The following is a 20,594-nucleotide window of genomic DNA, read 5'->3' on the forward strand; positions in this document are numbered from 1 at the left end:
CCCAGCCCCTCCAAGTCGATGTTTCCATAATTGTGTAAAGCCATAGTTTCAGGAGCAAGGTCCATACAGTAATTGTTGTCATAAACCAACCCTTTCCCCCGGAAAGTGCACAGTAAGGGTAGTGTAAACTACCAACCTCGGAATGAAGGAATTAGTAAAATAGACATGAAGGACACTGATCCCAAAACAACGACACTGCAGTTTGCGACGCAGGACAAGTATTGCTCAACATTTATTTGTTCCATAGTTGCTGTCATGGAGATGGACTTGATGTACATGCACTTAAGTTAAATGCAGGAAGGTGGAACCCTGTTAGAGAAGGTGGTACCGAATACAATAAGGTTTCTAGTGGTGGCAACCATCAGACCTGTATGCCCTCATGACCTAGACAAATGCCCTCATGACCTAGACAAAACAATGATAGATTGATTGTTGGTACCCAACATTATTAAAAGGCAACTGCCCAGTGTGATTGAAGGGCAGTACTCTAGCGGGATTTTGATGTTGATGTTGAATAGGGTTGCTAGTACGAGGTCCACAAACCTTTGGAAGGAAGTGGCCTCCGAACTTCACACAAGTGGCTTGACTTTTAGTAACAATATTCCCCAATAGTGTTATTTGTCTCTGACCTTAGGTTCTCTAGAAACCAGCTGAGCTTCAAATGACTGGAAATCAAATAGGTCCTCTGTCTGGCATAAACTTGTCAACTGGTAACGGAATTCACCCATAAAAGTTTAAAGTCCCATATTTGCCATCAAAAGAGTTAGTTTTGTAAGAACTTGCCTTCAGACTGGGCAATCAAATGCACTTTACTTTACCTACTAGTTTTACATTAATTTCACTTGCAGAATATCCTATTTTGAGGCAGTTCCTATAATTGTCTTATTGAACTACCATCAATAACATACATACCGTATTAAAGAAAGTCACAGTATTCCAGTTATGACCATTACCGGCTCCATAGAAAATACATGTACATGGTATATTTACTTAAGGATACAGTTGAGATTGACAACATGTTGGATGAAGTCTATGTTGATGAATGAATCTACTGTACATTCAAAACAATCACAGTTACAACATACAGCAGTTAACAAAATGTAAAATTTGTGTGCATAAACATGCACAAGATTTCTAAATATCGTGATATGACTGTTTCAAATTTATCATCTTTATAGAGCACTGTGTTGGGCAATGTCTGTATATATTTTAAGTATGTCACTACAATGTGCTTAAATAGCTGAATATATATATCAATTGTTTAAAAAATGTTTGGGTGCGTAGTGTTCTCGTGAAGGTGTAATCATGGACCATGTAAATTAGGTTCTAGAACGTGTTTAAAATTGAAAGCAAAATATTTAAAAAAAAAAAAAAATCATTGTAAGTTTGCTATTTTTCAAAGATAAAGTATATGTTCACAATACAGAATACATGAAAATGTATAGCTTATATGTTAGGTAACGTACGGCGTAAATTGTAACATAGACTTTTTTTTTAAATACATGGGTTTAAAGTTGAAATGCAAAGCTATGTTAAAACATATTTTGATTGAATTGTAGATATGCTTTTTCTAAGTGCTACAGTATATTTAAGGTAACAGAACACAAGATATATAGTTAGTTTGTTCGGTAACGTAAATTGTAACTTAATTTGATATATTTATACGTGTTTTAAGTTAAACCTTCAGTTTGAAATGCAAAACTATACTGTTGAGAACAGAATTATATTGTTGTTATTTTTTTCAACTGATAAAGTGTGTTTAAAAGAAAATGAAGACATACAATATAATTTGTATGTTTGGTAACGTAAATTGTAATGTAGAATTCAATGTAAGACATCTTACAAGTTAGAGGCTTGTTGATAAATAAGTATATAGTTGTATTACATGTAACTAAAGAATGTCAATATAAAATTGATAGAACATTTTAATGAAAAACATGTTTGAAGTAGGTATGATTGAAAATTAGCATATTTTGGAAGAATGTCGTTACATTTTAAGAATCGCTAAAAGTATGTTTTCCCTTAACTTAAACTAGCAATCTATATATCATTGTTTTTGCTGAACTTTGAACTTTTTAATAGTAACTTCAATTTCTAATTACCTGGTCATCTAAATTTGCAATAAAAACTTCATGTCAAAAATGTTGTTTTTTTTAGGGTAACGTATCTTTTTCTGATATTTTTCTTCTTTAACAACACATTTTAGATATTGAAATTTAATCAAATTGCAGCATCTAGTATACGCCTTGTAATAAAATATGCAAACTTGAAATGATTTACTAACATAATGGTACCATTTGTCTGTAAAAATTGGTGAAAAAATTATTGGTTTTGAGGGTAACGTATTTTAAGGTGTTGTTACGGAGAAAAGCCCCACTCGCCAGTTGCAAACTTTATGCCAAAATGTTCACCACACATTGGAGTTTCAAAAAAATATGGTCCACAAAATTCCCCCTGGGTGGGGAGCAAAACCCCTTCTGGCTCATACTCTAAAAGTTTTACTATACGTGGCACAACGTACAAAGCTGCAATTATGAACTACTACTAAACAGCCTTATATAGTACATAAAATACATAAATTCACTACTAAATAGCCTTATTTAGTACATAAAATACATAAATTCATTGCTTAATAGCCTTTTATAGTACATAAAATACATAAATTCACTACTAAATAGCCTTATATAGTACATAAAATACATAAAGTCATTGCTAAATAGCCTTATATAGTACATAAAATACATAAATTTACTACTAAATAGCCTTATTTAGTACATAAAATACATAAAGTCATTGCTAAATAGCCTTATTTAGTACATAAAATACATAAAGTCATTGCTAAATAGCCTTATTTAGTACATAAAATACATTAATTCACTGCTAAATAGCCTTATTTAGTACATAAAATACATAAAGTCATTGCTAAATAGCCTTATATAGTACATAAAATATATACATGCATTCCTAGATAGCCTTATATAGTACATAAAATACATAAATTCGTTACTAAATAGCCTTATATAGTACATAAAATACATAAATTCATTGCTAAATAGCCTTATATAGTACATAAAATATATAATTCATTGCTAAATAGCCTTATATAGTACATAAAAATACATACATTCATTGCTAAAAAGCCTTATATAGTACATAAAAATACATAAATTCATTGCTAAAAAGCCTTATATAGTACATAAATAGTACATAAATTCGCTGCTAAATAGCCTTAATAGTATATAGATAGCGCAAAAATCTACTACTAAATAATCTGAAAATAGTACATAAATAGGACATAAATCCAACACTAATTAATTTTAAATAGTACATAAACAGTACATAAATTTTCTATTAATAGTCTTGGGGCATCCGTGGCCGAGTGGTTTAGGTTGCTGACTTCGTATCACTTGCCCCTCACCGATCTTGGTTCGAGTCCCACTCGGGGCGTTGAATTCTTCATGTGAGGAAGCCATCCAGCTGGATTTTGGAAGGTCGGTGGTTCTACCCAGGTGCCCGCCCGTGATGAAATAATGCACGAAGGGGCACCTGAGGTCTTCCTCCACCATCAAAGCTGGAAAGTCGCCATATGACCTGGGACGTTTAACCCAACATAAACAAGAACTCTTCTACATGTAATAGTCTTATACAATGATTTACCAGCAGATCGATGGCACAATGATATACAGGAGTACATGTTGACAATAGCAAAAACTTACGCATACATTTAACAGCTACCAACTTGTTTAAAAAGTGACATAGTGACATAGGTACGAAACAGCAATCCGATCTTAGTTCATTTATCCAGGTCATGCAGAATATGATTTTCATTGTTTTCGAAAATACTTCAACAATATGAAACAGTTAATCTATCCTCTCATATTACGTTGTAACAATTTATACGATCAGGAGATATTAACTGAACAAAAAACATTTAAACAACACATTAAACATGTTTAATCATTACGATGTATGATAACGAAATGCTAACATTTCTCAATGGCTGGACCTGACTGGATGTCAAAACTTCCGGAGGACCTCTGGGATCATCCTTTGAATTTCTTAGCTATTCCAGGTTAGTTTTTTAAACTTGTTACCCATGTATTTTCAGATTATGTCTATATGTACACCGTTTAAGTATGTACAGCATTTAAGTAAGGTTGACATGGTAATACTTACCCTAACCTTTAGTCAGTATATTATACTCAATGATACCTAACTTAAACGGCGTACATACTTCAACGGTGTGCATACATACATTTTCTGTTTCTTACTTGTCTCAACGTACTTTGACTCTTTATTTCAGCATCAAGATGAGATTTCTTTTCTGATTTTCCCATAAAATAAAATTACCCATAAAAGTCGTGTGACGTGGTGACCTTCTGCAGATATATATGTTGGAACTATTTTCTCAAGTTTGACAGTTACGTAAATATTACATATTTCGAGATATTCACTTTAAGAGGCATTATTTAGATTTAAATCATAATATTGACAGTTTGAAAAGGAAATATAAACACCTATAAATCTAAATCATTTATATTCATACTGGAATGATGGGAGCAAAGTAGTTCAGGTTTTGAGAGGGTCGTGGTTTTGAGCAATATTCTTGTGTGAATTTGAGATAAATACGATTTTAAAAAAGGATTACAGCTTTCATCACAATCGAATTTATACATCAGTTTTTTTGCTGATAGCTTTTAAACATATTTTACAGACTACATGTTCTGTGAGGCAGCGAAAATAAGTGTCTTCTCATCGCGATATCAACTGATGAATAAGAAATAAACCTAAAATGAACCTACAAATCAATCATGTATGTGAAATATGATATTTTTGGAATCTACAATTACTAAAAACGTACATGTTGGTCCAATATTTTCATATCCTCATTATTTCATTTAAGAGGTAATTCAAATGGCATGCGGAAGTTCGTAGCTTATATACAAGTGCATATACATACATTCCGGAAAACTGTTAAATCTTCCTTGAATAGGAAACCCGTATACCTCACCTGAAACTGAAACTGAATAATTTGATTAAACACCTATTTCTATACAATGACATATTAAATGACTTTGCACATAACAACAACAACAACAACAACAACAACAATAATAATAATAATAACTTTATTTAAGGTAATATGCGCCACCTAACGATTTTCAACGGACTGTTATGAAATTTTGCCGAATTAAAGTTGACGATATTTCCGATTGAATGGTATTTTTTCTGAGGCTATTTTGCCCCTATTGCCGAATACCAGTGCTTAAAGCCTTACATGGTACGCTCGGACGGGCTGCATATAGGAGTTCAAACCCCTCGGTCAATGGTGTCATCACTTATTATTAAAAAAAATGAAATACTACACACTACCCTGTCCATAGAGCCTGTACCAGCAAGTACATTTAATTTAACAATCCTTGAAAATATAAATGTTGAAATGTAAAAACTTTTACAAAAATTTAAAAAACTGTTTCCTGCTGTTATCGCATATAAAACAATTATCAAAAAATTTAAAACAAAGCCATGAAGTCTCTAATACAGTGTCTTAAGGGGACGCATATTGCTACATTCACAGTTCATACAGAAATGCGGAAGGGGTGCATATTCAAGAAATCGATGGTGGGAAAATAAAAAACATATTCCTAAACTGATATAATACTGATGGACACCTGTAATATTCAATAATTTGTGGATAAGGATGTGGTACTATGAATGTAATAGGAAAACAGAGGTCTTTGTGAAAGTACATTCAACACAAAATATTAAGCTTTTGTATAAGGAAAAAACAGGTTTTTTACAGTAACAGTGTTCCAAATAATGTTGAAGGGATGATATTTTCTTTCTAACACACCAGGTTTGCTTAAACATGTAAACATTTAACGCCACGTCATTTCAGGTCGGGATGGACGCCATATTTCTCATTGATAAAAATGTAAACCAAAAAAATCAGAGTGGGATTAGCATTGCAAGGGCATAACATGACATTCTACACAATGAATACCTTAGAACAGATATCTAAGATGCTACACAGGTCAGGCGGGTTAAATGCATAATGGCGATCACTTGAAATTCATCTTGAAAAGGTGGTTAATTTTAGTTTATTTACATGGTTTTTAATTTTCCCACGACTTCTCGGCGATTCGCTGCAAATGTATTACTGCGCCGGACGAAAGGTAACTCTAATAAACAACGGGAGACAACTTAGGTGTCAGCACGTGTACGATTTTTAAAAAAACATGTCGATGATTATAATTTCTTATCAAATAATGAATCCTATTCAGATATTCGTCTTTAATATTAGAAAATTATTAATTTCTGTGGACATTTGTCAAAAAATATTACTTACATTGGACTACTTTGCGCATCAAACTGGTTTCCGCTTCAGTTGTGAGGCACTTCCGTTATACTTTTTGACAACAATAACGAAACACAAAATGAATCAATAAAGTCACTTATAAACCGACTGCTACTTAAATCAGTGTAAGTAAAGTTGTTGTTACAACATTATACATGTTCGTTACGTTATGAGATAAAGTTTATCTTGAACTGTATAATCCATTAATTACGTTTAGATGATATTGCTTTTACAACTTATTTGACCCCATTTTTTACGTGAATGACAGCATTCTCGTGCAACTCGTGCAAACAGAGTTATGAAAAGTATGGTGGAGAATTCAAGGACAAATTATAAATGACATTAAAGTGAAGATAACCGTATATTCGTCCAGTTTTGATCATTGACATGCCTGCTGTGTATTAGTAACTTTTGTGAACAAGATTAGAATGTTACCTTTTGCACATATACACATTGATTGGACCTCTCAACCAAATTTCATACCTTATTTTAGGGATTTTTAAGACAATACATTTTCAAAAGTTTGTTGAATGTGTTTTGATATTTAAGTGCATTGTAGTTCATGAATACCAAGTTAAAAATTAATAATGGCAACATTTCTAGGCCCTTATTGTAAGCCACTAGACTTCTGTAACGATAAATGTTTAATGTATTAAGGGGAATATACTCTCTTAGTTTTTGAATGTGGCATTCCTTGACCACTGTATCTTTTCTTATGCACTACTTTGTAAACAAACTAAATAATGTGTTTTAGCTTACATATGCGAAATGAAAAGCAAGACAGTGACCATATTTCACATTCTTTCTTTAAATTAGAATCTGTAGGACATTGATAAATGTTTGGACAAAGTGAAGCACTATTATTTTCGCACCAAAAAGTCTTAATTGTTGACTTTGAATGTACAAAATAAGTCTTATGTAATTCAACAATAACTTTCTTGTTTCAGTTTTCTCATTTTTATTTTAGTGAGCAATCCTTTATGTACTTATAACAGTTGAAACAGTATCCATTTCATGTACCAAAACCTTGTACTTTTTTGCAGGTAAATTTTATCGTACCCCACCCACTTTTTTCTAATTTCAAAGTATGCGTCCCCTTAAGATTTGTTTTTGAATGTATCAAGTGATTTACTTTTTTGCGTAGTTCTAACGGCAGTTTATTCCACAGTTTTGGACCAATAGTACAGAAACTTCTATCATTAAATGTTTTGCACTTGTATGGAACAACATAACAACATTCAGAATTTTCTGACGATCTCAAACCTTGTCTACTAGGAACATACTCTGTAAGCAATTCTGTTAATGTGACAGCTATACATGAAAGAAAATGGACCAAGAGTTATCTTGAAAACAGAAACCAGAAAGTTTTTGTTGGCTCTTTTTTATCTGAACCTCTCAGCGTCAATGCCGGGGTGCCCCAAGGCTCAGTCCTTGGGCCCCTTTTCTTTCTAGTATATGTTAATGACATCATTGAGAATTTGTTATGTATTGCACGTCTTTTTGCGGATGACACTTCTTTAGCATGTACTACATCTTCTTTGACTGATCTTGAAGGAATTGTTAACCATGATCTTGCCATGATAAATGCATGGTCTAAAAAATGGCTTGTAGATTTTAATCCGAATAAAACAGAAGCAATGTTTTTTACTTTACAACAAAATATCAACAAACCATTATTGACATTTGATAACGTACCTGTTAGATTTGTTGAACGACATAAACACTTAGGTTTAACACTAAGTTCAAATGGAAAATGGCATGACCACATTGACCAAATAACTACATCAGCTTCAAAATTGTTAGGTATGATGAGAAAATTAAAGTATACTCTTAATAGACAGACTCTTTATCAAATATATTATATCTTTCTTAAGACCTGTTTTAGAATATGCTTCTGTAGTGTGGGACGGCTGTACTCAGTACGAAAAAGAAACACTAGAAAAAATTCAACATGAAGCAGCCCGTATTGTAACTGGACTTACCCGGTCTGTCTCAATTCAAAATTTATATCAGGAAATTAACTGGCTCTCACTATCTGACAGACGATTATATCAAAAACTTTTAATCACATTTAGAATTCGCAACGGTGATGCGCCCGAGTATTTGAATAATATTTTTCCAAACATTGTCAACAATTCTACACATTACAACTTAAGAAACGCTGAAAATGTTATAATCCTCAGTCGAAGAACTCAAATATTTTCTAATTCCTTTGTGCCTTCTGCTATTGATATATGGAACAATTTGAGTCCTGAAATAAGAGCCACAAACATCTTATCAAGTTTTAAAAGATTGTTAAAAAATACCGTTTTTCCAACTACAGAAACTCCAAAATGGTATCTTGTAGGAGAAAGAAAATTTTCTATAATTCATGCAAGGCTTAGAAACGCGCGCAGTAATTTGAATTTTCATTTATTTTGCAACCATCTGTCTCAGGACTCAATCTGTTCTTGTGGAGAAGATATTGAAGACGTTAAACATTTTCTTTTCACTTGTACGAAATATACAAATCAAAGGATTAAACTTTTCCACGATCTAAGGCAATTTCATCCTTTAAATACCCAACTTCTTTTAGTTGGTAATTCCGAATTGTCATATGAAGACAACTGCAAAATATTCTGCTCAGTCCAACATTACATAAAATCAACCAAACGCTTTTGAGACTCACCATATTTAGCAGGCAATATTATTCAATTTATTCATATATAATTATATAAGTTTATTATTGACAAGACCCCAGTTGTTTCTTTTTTATGTTCTTTTTCCCCAAATGTAGTACATGTTAATGCAATTGAATTGCATCTTCTTTTTTTTGTACTCTTACATCTTTTTGTACACTGACTAGTCACAAATATGTTTGTCTATATAAGTCACATGTACTCGTTTCTCCTTTTTAAGGTTTTTTTCCCTATTGTAGTACATGTTAATGCAAATTAATTGCATCATTTTTACTCTTACATCTATGTATACATTGCCACTAGTCACAAATGTGATTGCTTTTATAAGTACACATGCACTTGTACCCCATACTTATTTCAGCTCTTTTTTTTTTCTTTCCATTTTTTTGTAGCTATTATATTGTAATTTTATTATTTACCACACATGTACCTGATTAGTTGTCATTGTTGTAAATTAAATATGTAAATATTTGCATTAGGGAAGACCCGTTACTAATGTTGCGAGAACTTGTGGGTCGGCCCTTTTGCCTATTATATGTACAATTGACGTAGTTATCTGTTTATATATGTATATATTGGCAATAAAATATGTTTAAACGCAAAGAAAGTATCTTGAACTCAATCCTTGCTTTCACCGGCAACCAATGTAAGTCATACAATGCTTGTTTGGAACAGTCAATTTTTTTCCTGTTAAGGACAAGTTTTGCGCACATGTTTTGAATACGTTGCATCTTACGCACCTCATCGTTAACTACACAATACAGTATGACATTGCAGTAATCCAGATGTGAAATAACCAGTGACAAAACTAAAATACTAGTGGCTGCTTTTGTAAAATAATTTTGGATGTTCTTAATTCGTAGGTAATACAACATGGCCCAAATTTCACGAAAAAAGTTAAGTAACTTCTTAGTTAAGTCTGTTATTTCAAAATCGTGCTATTGCTTAATTTATTATTATTTAATGTTAATTTTTTCTATAAGAATGTATTTATAGCTTAATTATGATATGGTTAGTAGTATTTGTCCGCAGTACTTATTTTAGTCACGCAATTATGGTATTTCTATTTAAGATCGATATAACGAACTCAAATATTTGCTTAAGTATATTTCTTATTTCTATACTTCGTTTTCTGTAAAATACAGAATTGTTGTGTTTTGATCTATGAAATAGTAATATATGGTTCTGATATAGATGAAAAAATCAACGTTGAAGACGCATTAAGGACAAAAACAAGCATCTGAAATAACAGCCTTGAGATTTTTCGTAAAATTGGGGCCAGGTGTGTGTGTACCTTGCAACAATAAACAACAACAAAAGACATTCACATGTACAAAACATGCAACTACATTTGTTTCAGGGAGCAATCATTCATTCAGTTTCTACATTGACAAAGAGTCGAAAGTAGACCGTCCTAGTGATCCTATATACAGACAGTTTGTTGAACACTTTGGCGAGCTTGCAGCCGAAATATCTTACAGGTAACATTGATAAAATATTTGAAACTCTTGAAAAGCGATATGCAATTGTATTTTTCTCAAAGTACTTTTCGTGATGATAAAAATGGCATGCTATGTTATTTAAAACTATAAAAATATAAACAATGAATGGTGTCTTTACAAGTTCTTTGTCTGCCCTTTCGCTGATGATGTCACGGTTAAAGGTGTTCATTTCTTTCATACCTAAAATGAATAAATATTCAGTTGTTAACCATATCTCTATAATCAAACTGTAAGTAGGTTACGACATTATTTAAACTTTAACCCTTAGCCTGCTGCAGGCGAATTTAACAGCCTTTGCAAACAGCTTGGAACCAGATCAGACGCCGATTAAATCGGCGTCTGATCAGGTTCCAAGCTGTTTGCTACTCTGACAATATTTCTTCCATTTTTGGAGCAAATTGAATGAACTTTACAATTTTAGCAGACGACATTTCCAGCAGACGACAATTTATCTAGCATGCTAAAGGTTAAAGTACAGCATTGTATTTGGCGTGTTAATCTATAAAAAACATTTCATTTATGCATATACAGATGGACAGTTACACAGTCAACAACATTGACTCAACAACTGAACCTTGGCATCCGCTATTTTGACATGATGGTAACAGCAAGAGGTGTTGAAAAGGAGGACAAAAATGTTTACCTAAGGAACGGTCCTAACATCTTGCAAGCTCTCAAAGAATTCAAAATATGGTTAGAAATGCATCCGCAGGAAGTCGTCATTATTGACTTCCGGGTAGTGAATAAAATGAGTCCCGCGCATCACAAGTATTTACTCGCAAATATAACGCTAGACTTTTTCAAGGGCAAACTACTGGGATATACAGGTCATGTTAAAGGCATTACGTTGAGGAACATGTGGTCTTTGGCAAAACAAGTCATCGTCATCTATCCAAAGGAGGTAGTAATCTCATAATGCTTGACCCTTAATGACAATCGCGATTTCCGTGCGATCACGTGTCCTCCGTATGCAATTTCGGCATCCTTCGGCCGTATCAGAAAATTATTTTTCATAACAACCGGTGAATGCCGCAATCGCATACGCAAAGCGAACGCAAATTGCCGATTGTCTACGGAAATTGCCGATTCACTGTCTTAACAAATAATTAAATGCATCACATACTAGGCAAACGCAAAAATATGTGATATTATGATGTTATAAATTATACGTACTAGTGATAAGTAAGTAATTACTTTTTATTGAATAAAATCATAGTGCATGAGTTTCATATATATTCAAAGAATGCCGGTTTCAATTAATTCCGAAGGAAAATAACTGTTACAATCTTTGAAGAACGTCATTTATTTCTGCTTTATTCTGATGTCATTTTTGTAGATAGTATCCAAACCCTTACTATTTTCTGCATCATTTAAGAGGCAGATTTCACCAGTCGCCTGTCGTAATTTTAAGCCAGACCCATTTGAGGTCGGGACGTTGTCTTAATTTTTAAATTCTAAAAGATTACTGGCAAATGTGACAAAATAGTGGTGATAAAAAGTGTTTGTTAGATAAGTATCGTTTCTAAGAAATTTTACATTTGCAGTTTACAGTATTATTTCGCTTAACAAGAGGGTACTTCATAAATGACAGGCATTTAGTTCACATTATGCATATTTATTTGCAACAACTTGTTCAATTTCAGTGTACATATGGATATTACTCCGTATGGCCAAACGATTGCATTCATTACGTCATATCACAGGACCAATCAGCGAAAAAAATGATTCAAAAATTGGAAACGCTTTATCAACATGGCCGCCCACCACATGTTTTCTTTTGCCAGGAAGGGGTAATGACACCTAACAACGACTATCTAGCTGAAAATTTACATGGAACCTTGAAGGAAAATTTATCGAAACCAGCTCTAAGGGCTGTTCTGAACTGGATACGCAATAAAGACATTCAATATGGGGATGTGAATATTGTAGTGGCCGATTTTGTTGACTTGTATGAATTTTGTAAGGAGGTTGTTACAGTTAACTATGAAAAAAGAGCTTTAAAAAGATATGATTTTGAGCCTAGAAGTTGCGCATGCGTTGTCTTGTGACATTCTATTGTGACGTAGATTAATACTGATTAGGTCATTTTCATACAATCTTTCTGCATTTTTCCGTCTTAGAAGTAATGCAATGTCTCTGCCAATGTTTAAATATTCATACTTCTGTAAACTTTGATAATTTGACAGTTTCTCTAGAAAAAAGGTGTTAAAATTACATTTTAAAAACTTCTTTTTTTGGCTTAGATTGGCTAAGTTATATGCATTTGTATTATATCATAATGCTTTACTTTTCCAGTGTTTGTCTTATAAAATAGATCGCAGATCATTTTTGTAAAACCGCTACAATAGTCATGTTGTTATATATGATTTTACATTATGTCAAATAAAATGGTATTTGAAAGTCAAGGTAACTGGGTTTTTTAAATAAGAAAAGAGTAAACCCATGGTTTTAACAGAATATATAAAAAAAAATAATATCAATATACAATTTTAATTACAATTTTCAAAATAAATTGTCTCTGTCATTGTACATGTCATATGTTGATAGCATCAATGTACATAAGCATTTATTTTGTTTCGCTTACAGCAAAATAATCACATTACATTAACGCATAAATACTATAACTAGAACGTAATAGTGTTAAAATGTAAAGACTATATATGTAATATAATTTATATTAAGAAAGTGGATCCGTAATGATTACGTGTTCTCCGAGTGCGATTTCGGCATTCTTCGGCTTTTACAGAGAATGCCGAAATCGCTACAACGTCCAAAGTAAACATAAATACGTAATCACACGGAAATTGCCGATTGTCTACGGAAATCGCCGAGTGTCATTACTGAACCACTGCCTCAACATAGTAAAACTATAGATGCTTATAATTACAACTACGTAAGGAATATGAAATATTTATTTACTATTGCGTGTCTGTTCACTAAACTTCTATTTGTGTCAAGCGAAATATATTCGTCTATGGCGCATATTGAGGACCGTCTAAATTATGTGAAGAAAATAAACATCAGTGGATGGATTATGAAACATTTTGTAGAGCCGGAAGAATTGAGACTTGCAACATTGAAGGAAGTGGTTAAACATGCTGTTGATGTAGATAAACTTGCAAAGGATACAAATGAGCTTGAAAATCCTTTAAATGTCTATAGATTCATGAAAAAGTTAGCTTATTTCAAAGAACAGGTGCAAAAAGCTAATGATACAAAACGACAGAATTCGTTTAAAGAAGCCAGTTTTATAAAATTTCTTAATGTTCTTCCAACCAAAGAAGATTTAAACGGTTCTATCACAGGTAATATTTTCTTTTCTTGTTTCTATTTTTTATATTTTACCAAACAATTAAAAGTTTAGATTTTATAATAGCACTAAGCCTTTTTATTGATATAAAAGTAGGAGAAAATGTTATGGTTGGACGATTTTACACAGCATTCACATCTTACAAGTCAAAGCATAACATATATTGTTACTTGAAGGTTTCTTAATTTTTATTGCATATCTTACATTCTTTGTTTATAATGTAGGAATGAAATATAATGATTAATTGTTATAGAATAGTAAAACGTGTATTCATTAAATAGCCTTTGGTCATTTCAAGTAAGTACACAATTATTTTTTATTAGTACAAATCTAAATGTGGTTGAAACACGGAAACTAATATAAACAATTGTATCATAGTGCATAATGATCTGTTCGTAAAGCAGTGTGCTATACAGGTATACCATAGTTCTTAAACTTGGCAATGTTTGTAGACATTGTAACATAATCTAAGAAACAATTTAAAAGGATAATTATATAAGACAACACATATTTACGGTTTCATGGGTTTTGATTTACATATTTTTACAAAAAAACATATATGTGTCTTACAATGCGTTTCTATGGTCACTATTACGAATTTTAGGGATTTACCATCTTGATAGCCTAGTGGTAGAGCGTCCGCTTCGTGCGGGAGGTTGCGGGTTCGATCCCTGGACGCGTCATACCAAAGACGTGAAAAATGGTACCAGTAGCTCCCTTGCTTGACGCCCAGCATTAAAAGGGAAACTGTTCTCTTCTCTCATCCCTCGTGGCGATTGATTCCATCAGGAATGAGATGTAGAGAGTGATTAATAAAAGTTGTAGAACTTGTTTCACAATCAACCTAAAACAAATTATAAACTAACTAAACTAATGTAAAGGATTCATTGTACAGGTAGTAATCTTGTAATATAAGAACAGGGAGGGGTAAAGGAGTAAACTAGTTTGAAATCGCCAGTTTGTTTTTCCACTGGCCGTTCCAAGGCGGTGCCCTGCTGTTTTCCTTCTTCATGTATAATTGTGTTTGTTACGTATAAGTTATTACTATAGCATTCGTTTTTCTTAAACTGTTCATATGCTTAGCCGCTGTGCACGTGCATGCGTTTACACATGCTCCCACTTCAATGCAGTGTGCTGTATGGGCAGCTGCGTTCTTGTAAATATAACTTTTCCTGTTGAATTTTAGTTCTTTTTTGCGATATTTATATTGTATTGATTAGTAGATTATCAGCTGTTTCAAAGATTTATTGTTAAGAAAAGGGAGGAAAATCTACATAGCATATGCGTGTTATTAAAAGCCTTTAAGGACAATGGAGTTTTGTCCCTTACACTGTCCTGGTATGTACGGGTAGAAAGATGTTTTATTGTATTCAAGCAAAGATCAGACTGAAATAACAACTTTCGTAACTGTGCTATTGATTTTATTTTTCTTTGCTTTTAAAACATTGAAATGACATTTCATGTTCATGGTATTAAGAGTACAAAACAATTTAAAAAGGCTACAATAGATGGAAAAAACAAAAATCTACCAAGAGAACCATGAACATCCGTCGGTTGAAATACAGTTCCATTCCGTGGCAAAGCGAATTAGTCGTTAGCACATAACGGATATAGGGCGGGCAAATACGAACCATATATAAACACAGTCTGTATGCATTGGCATAACGTACATCATATAAAGCAGAGACTTACCCTAAGCCCTTTTTATACAAGGGAAACAATCTGTTTATAGAGTGAAATTGTCGAGTGAAATCCTTGTATCAATGCCACGGCAAAGTAAGCTGTCTATGTTAAATGCTATGCTTGATAACACAGTTATGCATCTAACTGTCCTGAAATTGTTTTCTCTGATTTTCTCCTATTTTTTTTAGATATTTTCCCATACTTTGACGCATATATATGGGTAGCAGAAATTGTTCTCTTTCAAGCACTAGCTTTTTCAACATATTTTCTTTGTGAAACTCTGTGGGTTTTGACTTTTTTAAAAAAAAATCGTCTGTTTGTTGACAAATTTTACTATGTCATAATTTCCCCTAGGCAGTAACACGGGGGAGGAAGTGTCACACGAAGGATGGAGTTCTTCTGATAACCTGTCATGTTTTCTTCTGATAACTGTTACGGAGTTCCTGGAAAACATTACAGAGTTCGTCTGATTTCTGAATGACGTGCCAAGGAATCGTAGGAAAAAATGGTAATTATTTATCTTTAAATAGAGAGAATGGGGTGTAAAACTAAAGTTTGATGATCAAGGTTGCCTGATGTCTTGTGCTAATATTTTCATTCATACATATTATTCTTCTTATTCACGTTCTTCGTCCGCAGCACATGCAACAGAATAATTTTAGTGCAAAGTTGCAAACATATACCACTTTCTAACAATTTTATGCCCGATTTTTCAAATGTTACGGAATTCCGGTGATAACTCTGAAGATGTCACAGAGTTCTTATGATAACTTTTATTACTGTCAGGGTGTTTCTTGAGCTATGTTAAGATACTTTTTAGCTAATTTTATTATTTAAATGTTTTAACGTAATATATTTATCCAAGGCACAGTATTGTGGTTATATAATGTACGGTATGAGTCTTTTGTAAAGTTTAAAACTATATGCAGTATAATGACATATATAGTAAAATACGAATAGATAATAAATGCAGTAAATTGTATTTTTTCGTTCTATCAATGGATGTGCTAATGTTCGTGAACAACGATTTATTGGTTTCCGTTTTGATTGATCACTGAATTGAAATCAAATCCGTTATCTTTAATTTAGGGTACATCTATTTGCTGCATTTGCAGAGGCTGTCTTTTTCTGAAGTGGTTGATCGGATTAATATGTATGACTGCTGTTGTCATTGCATGCAATTCAATTGCTTGTCTAATTATGCATATTCATACTATGGCCTTTACGTTAAGTTAATATGTGGTAGGTTGAAAAGGCCAATATGCTAGGTAAAGCTTTAGATAATTGTCCTTTGTTTTAGGATGCGACAGTCAGATGTAAATACTGTCACAAAAGATTCCCGACACCGTCTGAAGCAGTTGCTCATGTTGTAAATATTCATCCTGAAAAGAAAGTCGCAATTACAACATTGAGGCCATGTGGCAAATTTAAAACAGTCCCTTTAAAAGTAACATCTAGTCAGAATAACAAATATAACACTAAAAACTTATCATTGGAACTCAAAAACACACATACCGTACATTATATAACCACAATACTGTGCCTTGGGTAAATATATTACGTTAGAACATCGTTAACACCCTTTTTAAATAATAAAATTAGCTAAAAAGTATCTTAACATAGCTCAAGAAACACCCTGGCAGTAATAAAAGTTATCATAAGAACTCTGTGACATCTTCAGAGTTATCACCGGAATTCCGTAACATTTGAAAAATCGGGCATAAAATTGTTAGAAAGTGGTATATGTTTGCAACTTTGCACTAATATTATTCTGTTGCATGTGCTGCGGATGAAGAACGTGAATAAGAAGAATAATATGTATGAATGAGCAAACGATTTCGATATTTTACTCAAAATGTCTTCTTTTCAAAGTAGTGGCGCTGATTATTAGACTAAACAGTTTTTTCTGACGCATAGCACAAGACATCAGGCAACCTTGATCATCAAACTTTAGTTTTACACCCCATTCTCTCTATATAAAGATAAATAATTACCATTTTTTCCTATGATTCCTTGGCACGTCATTCAGAAATCAGACGAACTCTGTAACGTTTTCCAGGAACTCCGTAACAGTTATCAGAAGAAAACATGACAGGTTATCAGAAGAACTCCATCCTTCGTGTGACACTTCCTCCCCCGTGAGTAATTGACCTGGTTTTTACATAGTTTTCTTTTCAGATTGTAGTAATTTTGCATGCTTTTTCCATGCCTAGTGGTAAAAAGTGTTTGTTTGCTTTAGGTACTAGGTCAATAGTCACCTTAACCTAAAATAACGTCTTAGCGGAATTGTCTCCGTTTTTATAAATATTTTACTCAGGATCACTTTTTTCAGATCAAATAACTTTTTTCAGAAAAATGATATTTGCATTATTTTTTCAGACTGTGCCTACTTAAAAGTTTGAATTTTTAGTTCCACTGCCTATATAAATGTATGAAGTATGTTTACCAGGACACCATGCATACAAAAATAAACATATTGCTAAGTAAAACAACGTTTTTAAACTTTAAGTTAATATGGGAAGTTTCAATATATATTTAATATACAAATGTACAGTGAAATTAGTTATGTCAATTATGTGGAGTTAAATCTCTCATCTTTATAATTTTATTACTGTTCAGGTTTAGCTCGCCTTCAAGTGGTTTATAATTTATCCACTGAGGATGTACTGGCTGGCATCCTAAATGGTAGGCCTTCCAGACCACTTACTGCGGAAGAAGCCATGGACATTGTCACATATACAATCAATCTGTCAATCCCAGGAATACAGATCAACAATTATACATTATCATGGTTAATCCACATTAACAACACGAAAATTTCTCTCTATAAGGACAGACCATATATAAAAATTTTGAGACTGATGGCGGGGATATATCTACAGAGCAGATGTTACTGTTCCAGGGAGTTTCAACATGTATATAACATGTTACGGAAAGTTGATCCAAGTTACAGTGCACATATTGAACGCTTTGTTAAAAGCTGCAAAAAGTGGTACTCTCGTAGTGATTGTGAACTGCTAACAGAAAAACCGACTCTGTATAGTCGAGGAGAAAGATTTTTTGCTTTATGTAGAGGGGAACCTATAAAAATTCCAGATGAAAGCATAGGTTATAAGACGCAAGCACGTGAATTTAGTTGCATGCTTCAAAGTAATAACGACCCAAAACTTCTACTCAATCCAGTAAGAGTTGAAATATTGAATAAAAAAAGTCCTTATATCGCCATCTTGCATGACATTGTAACTGATAGAGAAATTAATTTCATAAAGAGAGTGGGAAAACCTAATCTTAAGAGAGGAACGGTGAAGGTTCGTGATGGACAGGCAAAAAGTGATGTTAAGATTAGTAAAACCATGTTAATGCCAAATAGTCATATTGCACTCTATGGAAAACTAAACACATTTCGTAACAGACTTGTAGCTCTGACCAAGCTTAATAAAAAAAGTTTCAAAAAAGTTCAGGTTGCTAACTACGGGGTAGGTGGTGTTTATGATGTGCATGTGGATTTTGTATTTCCCGGCGTGGAGAAAAATTTTACCGACGCTACAGACATCCATCTGTTAACCGTTGTGAATTATTTGACCGATGTTGAAAACGGAGGAATGACTGTTTTTCCAGATCTTGGGATAAAGGTTGAAGCGAAAAAGGGAAACGCTTTAATTTTCTATAATTTATTCCGGAATGGTACTGGAAACTGGTTAACAAGGCATGCATCTTGTCCAGTCTTATACGGAAATAAGTGGATAGCAAATCAATGGGTGTTAAAAAATGATCAAGCATTTGCATACCCATGTTCTTTGAATAAGTTTGAATAAAATTGCCCAAAAGGAGCCACGTGACTTCTGCAATTTCTTCGCCATAACTTAATGTTGATAGATAAAAACAAAATCCTGTGGTTTAATTTCGTTTACATTTGTTGAACACATTTTCAATGAAATTACTTGGCAAGTCAGTTAATGTCTAAACAATGCACTTCTATTTTTTCCCTTTTCATGTTTCCCGTCAGTTATTTTTCTTTCCAATCGGATTTATAACATTTCTTACATTTTCAGATTAACTTTGATCAAATCTGGCAGAAAAAAAATGTTGTTACATCAGCTGTGACCATCAGGGTGTCCTGCTTATTCTTTTAATAGAGTTATGAGAGACTTTTAACAGTCGCTACACGAGACTGTTGTGATAGTTAATAACAATCAAACTCGGTTTGATATATTCTGCTCATGATGGGAAATGTTCTTTGCAACATCCCTCATCCCGTATATTTAATGAACACACTAATCCAAAAGTCTTGTAAATGAAACAACACTGAGGACTTATTACGACCGACAAATGGCACTTAACTACGCTGCGGTAAGTTAATAAAATATATCAAAAGTCCCTTTGGAAGCATAGAATGCAATCAAGGAAGATAATGATATGATAAGCAAATACACTATGAAACATCCAACATGCCTCAAGCACCAGCTTAAGAGGAACTCTTATCATACAGGTACATAGATTACGTACCAAATGATCTAGCCTAGCAAGCATGTTTTGGAAAATGTTGGTCGAAGACCACTACTAATATATTATTTTAGGAGTTAGACTCTTCCACACGTTTATACTACATTTTAACGATTCTGTTTTGCAGACAGATCAGTGGAAGAGACTTTTTAGGAGTATGTTATATTGGTCACAGGCCACTATTAATAACACAGGAACATATGCAAGCATTTGAGGGTAAAAGTATAATGTGTAGGAGAGGCTTATTTTGTAAAGTATTCAGCAATGGCCAAGAGACTTAATGAATGAAGAAATCATCCTCATATCAGCAGTATTTAACGTAGGTCCACGATTTTTTTATATAATTTTAGTTGCTACGTTCGTCTCTGGTCAGGTACAAACAAATATCGAGAGGGGCACCGGAACAAAGGGACTACAGATGATCCTACATAAAACATGCGGTTTCATGCATGAGCAAACTTATGTCAGTGGTCCAGTGGTAACACGCCGGACAACAAAACCAAAGGTCATGAGTTCTAGCCCGGGCTCATCAAATTAAAATAACTAAGATGCACGTAAAT

General features: G+C 33.2%; 2 protein-coding genes across 2 annotated transcripts; both read left to right on the top strand.

Moving 5' to 3' along the window:
- Positions 1–3,928: 3,928 nt before the first annotated feature.
- On the top strand, positions 3,929–12,943 carry LOC123534515 (PI-PLC X domain-containing protein 3-like). Its single transcript, XM_045316802.2, has 4 exons — positions 3,929–4,072; positions 10,397–10,517; positions 11,070–11,439; positions 12,182–12,943. The coding sequence occupies exons 1-4, from the start codon at positions 3,997–3,999 to the stop codon at positions 12,584–12,586; spliced, it is 972 nt and encodes a 323-aa protein (XP_045172737.2). The 5' UTR covers positions 3,929–3,996; the 3' UTR covers positions 12,587–12,943.
- Positions 12,944–13,088: 145 nt separating this feature from the next.
- LOC128547157 (prolyl 4-hydroxylase subunit alpha-1-like) lies at positions 13,089–20,188 on the top strand. The gene is made up of 2 exons (XM_053518916.1): positions 13,089–13,896; positions 18,138–20,188. The coding sequence occupies exons 1-2, from the start codon at positions 13,441–13,443 to the stop codon at positions 19,344–19,346; spliced, it is 1,665 nt and encodes a 554-aa protein (XP_053374891.1). The 5' UTR covers positions 13,089–13,440; the 3' UTR covers positions 19,347–20,188.
- Positions 20,189–20,594: the final 406 nt, after the last annotated feature.

The sequence above is a fragment of the Mercenaria mercenaria genome, chromosome 12 (genome assembly GCF_021730395.1).
Source record: "Mercenaria mercenaria strain notata chromosome 12, MADL_Memer_1, whole genome shotgun sequence".
Classification (NCBI taxonomy): Eukaryota; Metazoa; Mollusca; class Bivalvia; order Venerida; family Veneridae; genus Mercenaria; species Mercenaria mercenaria.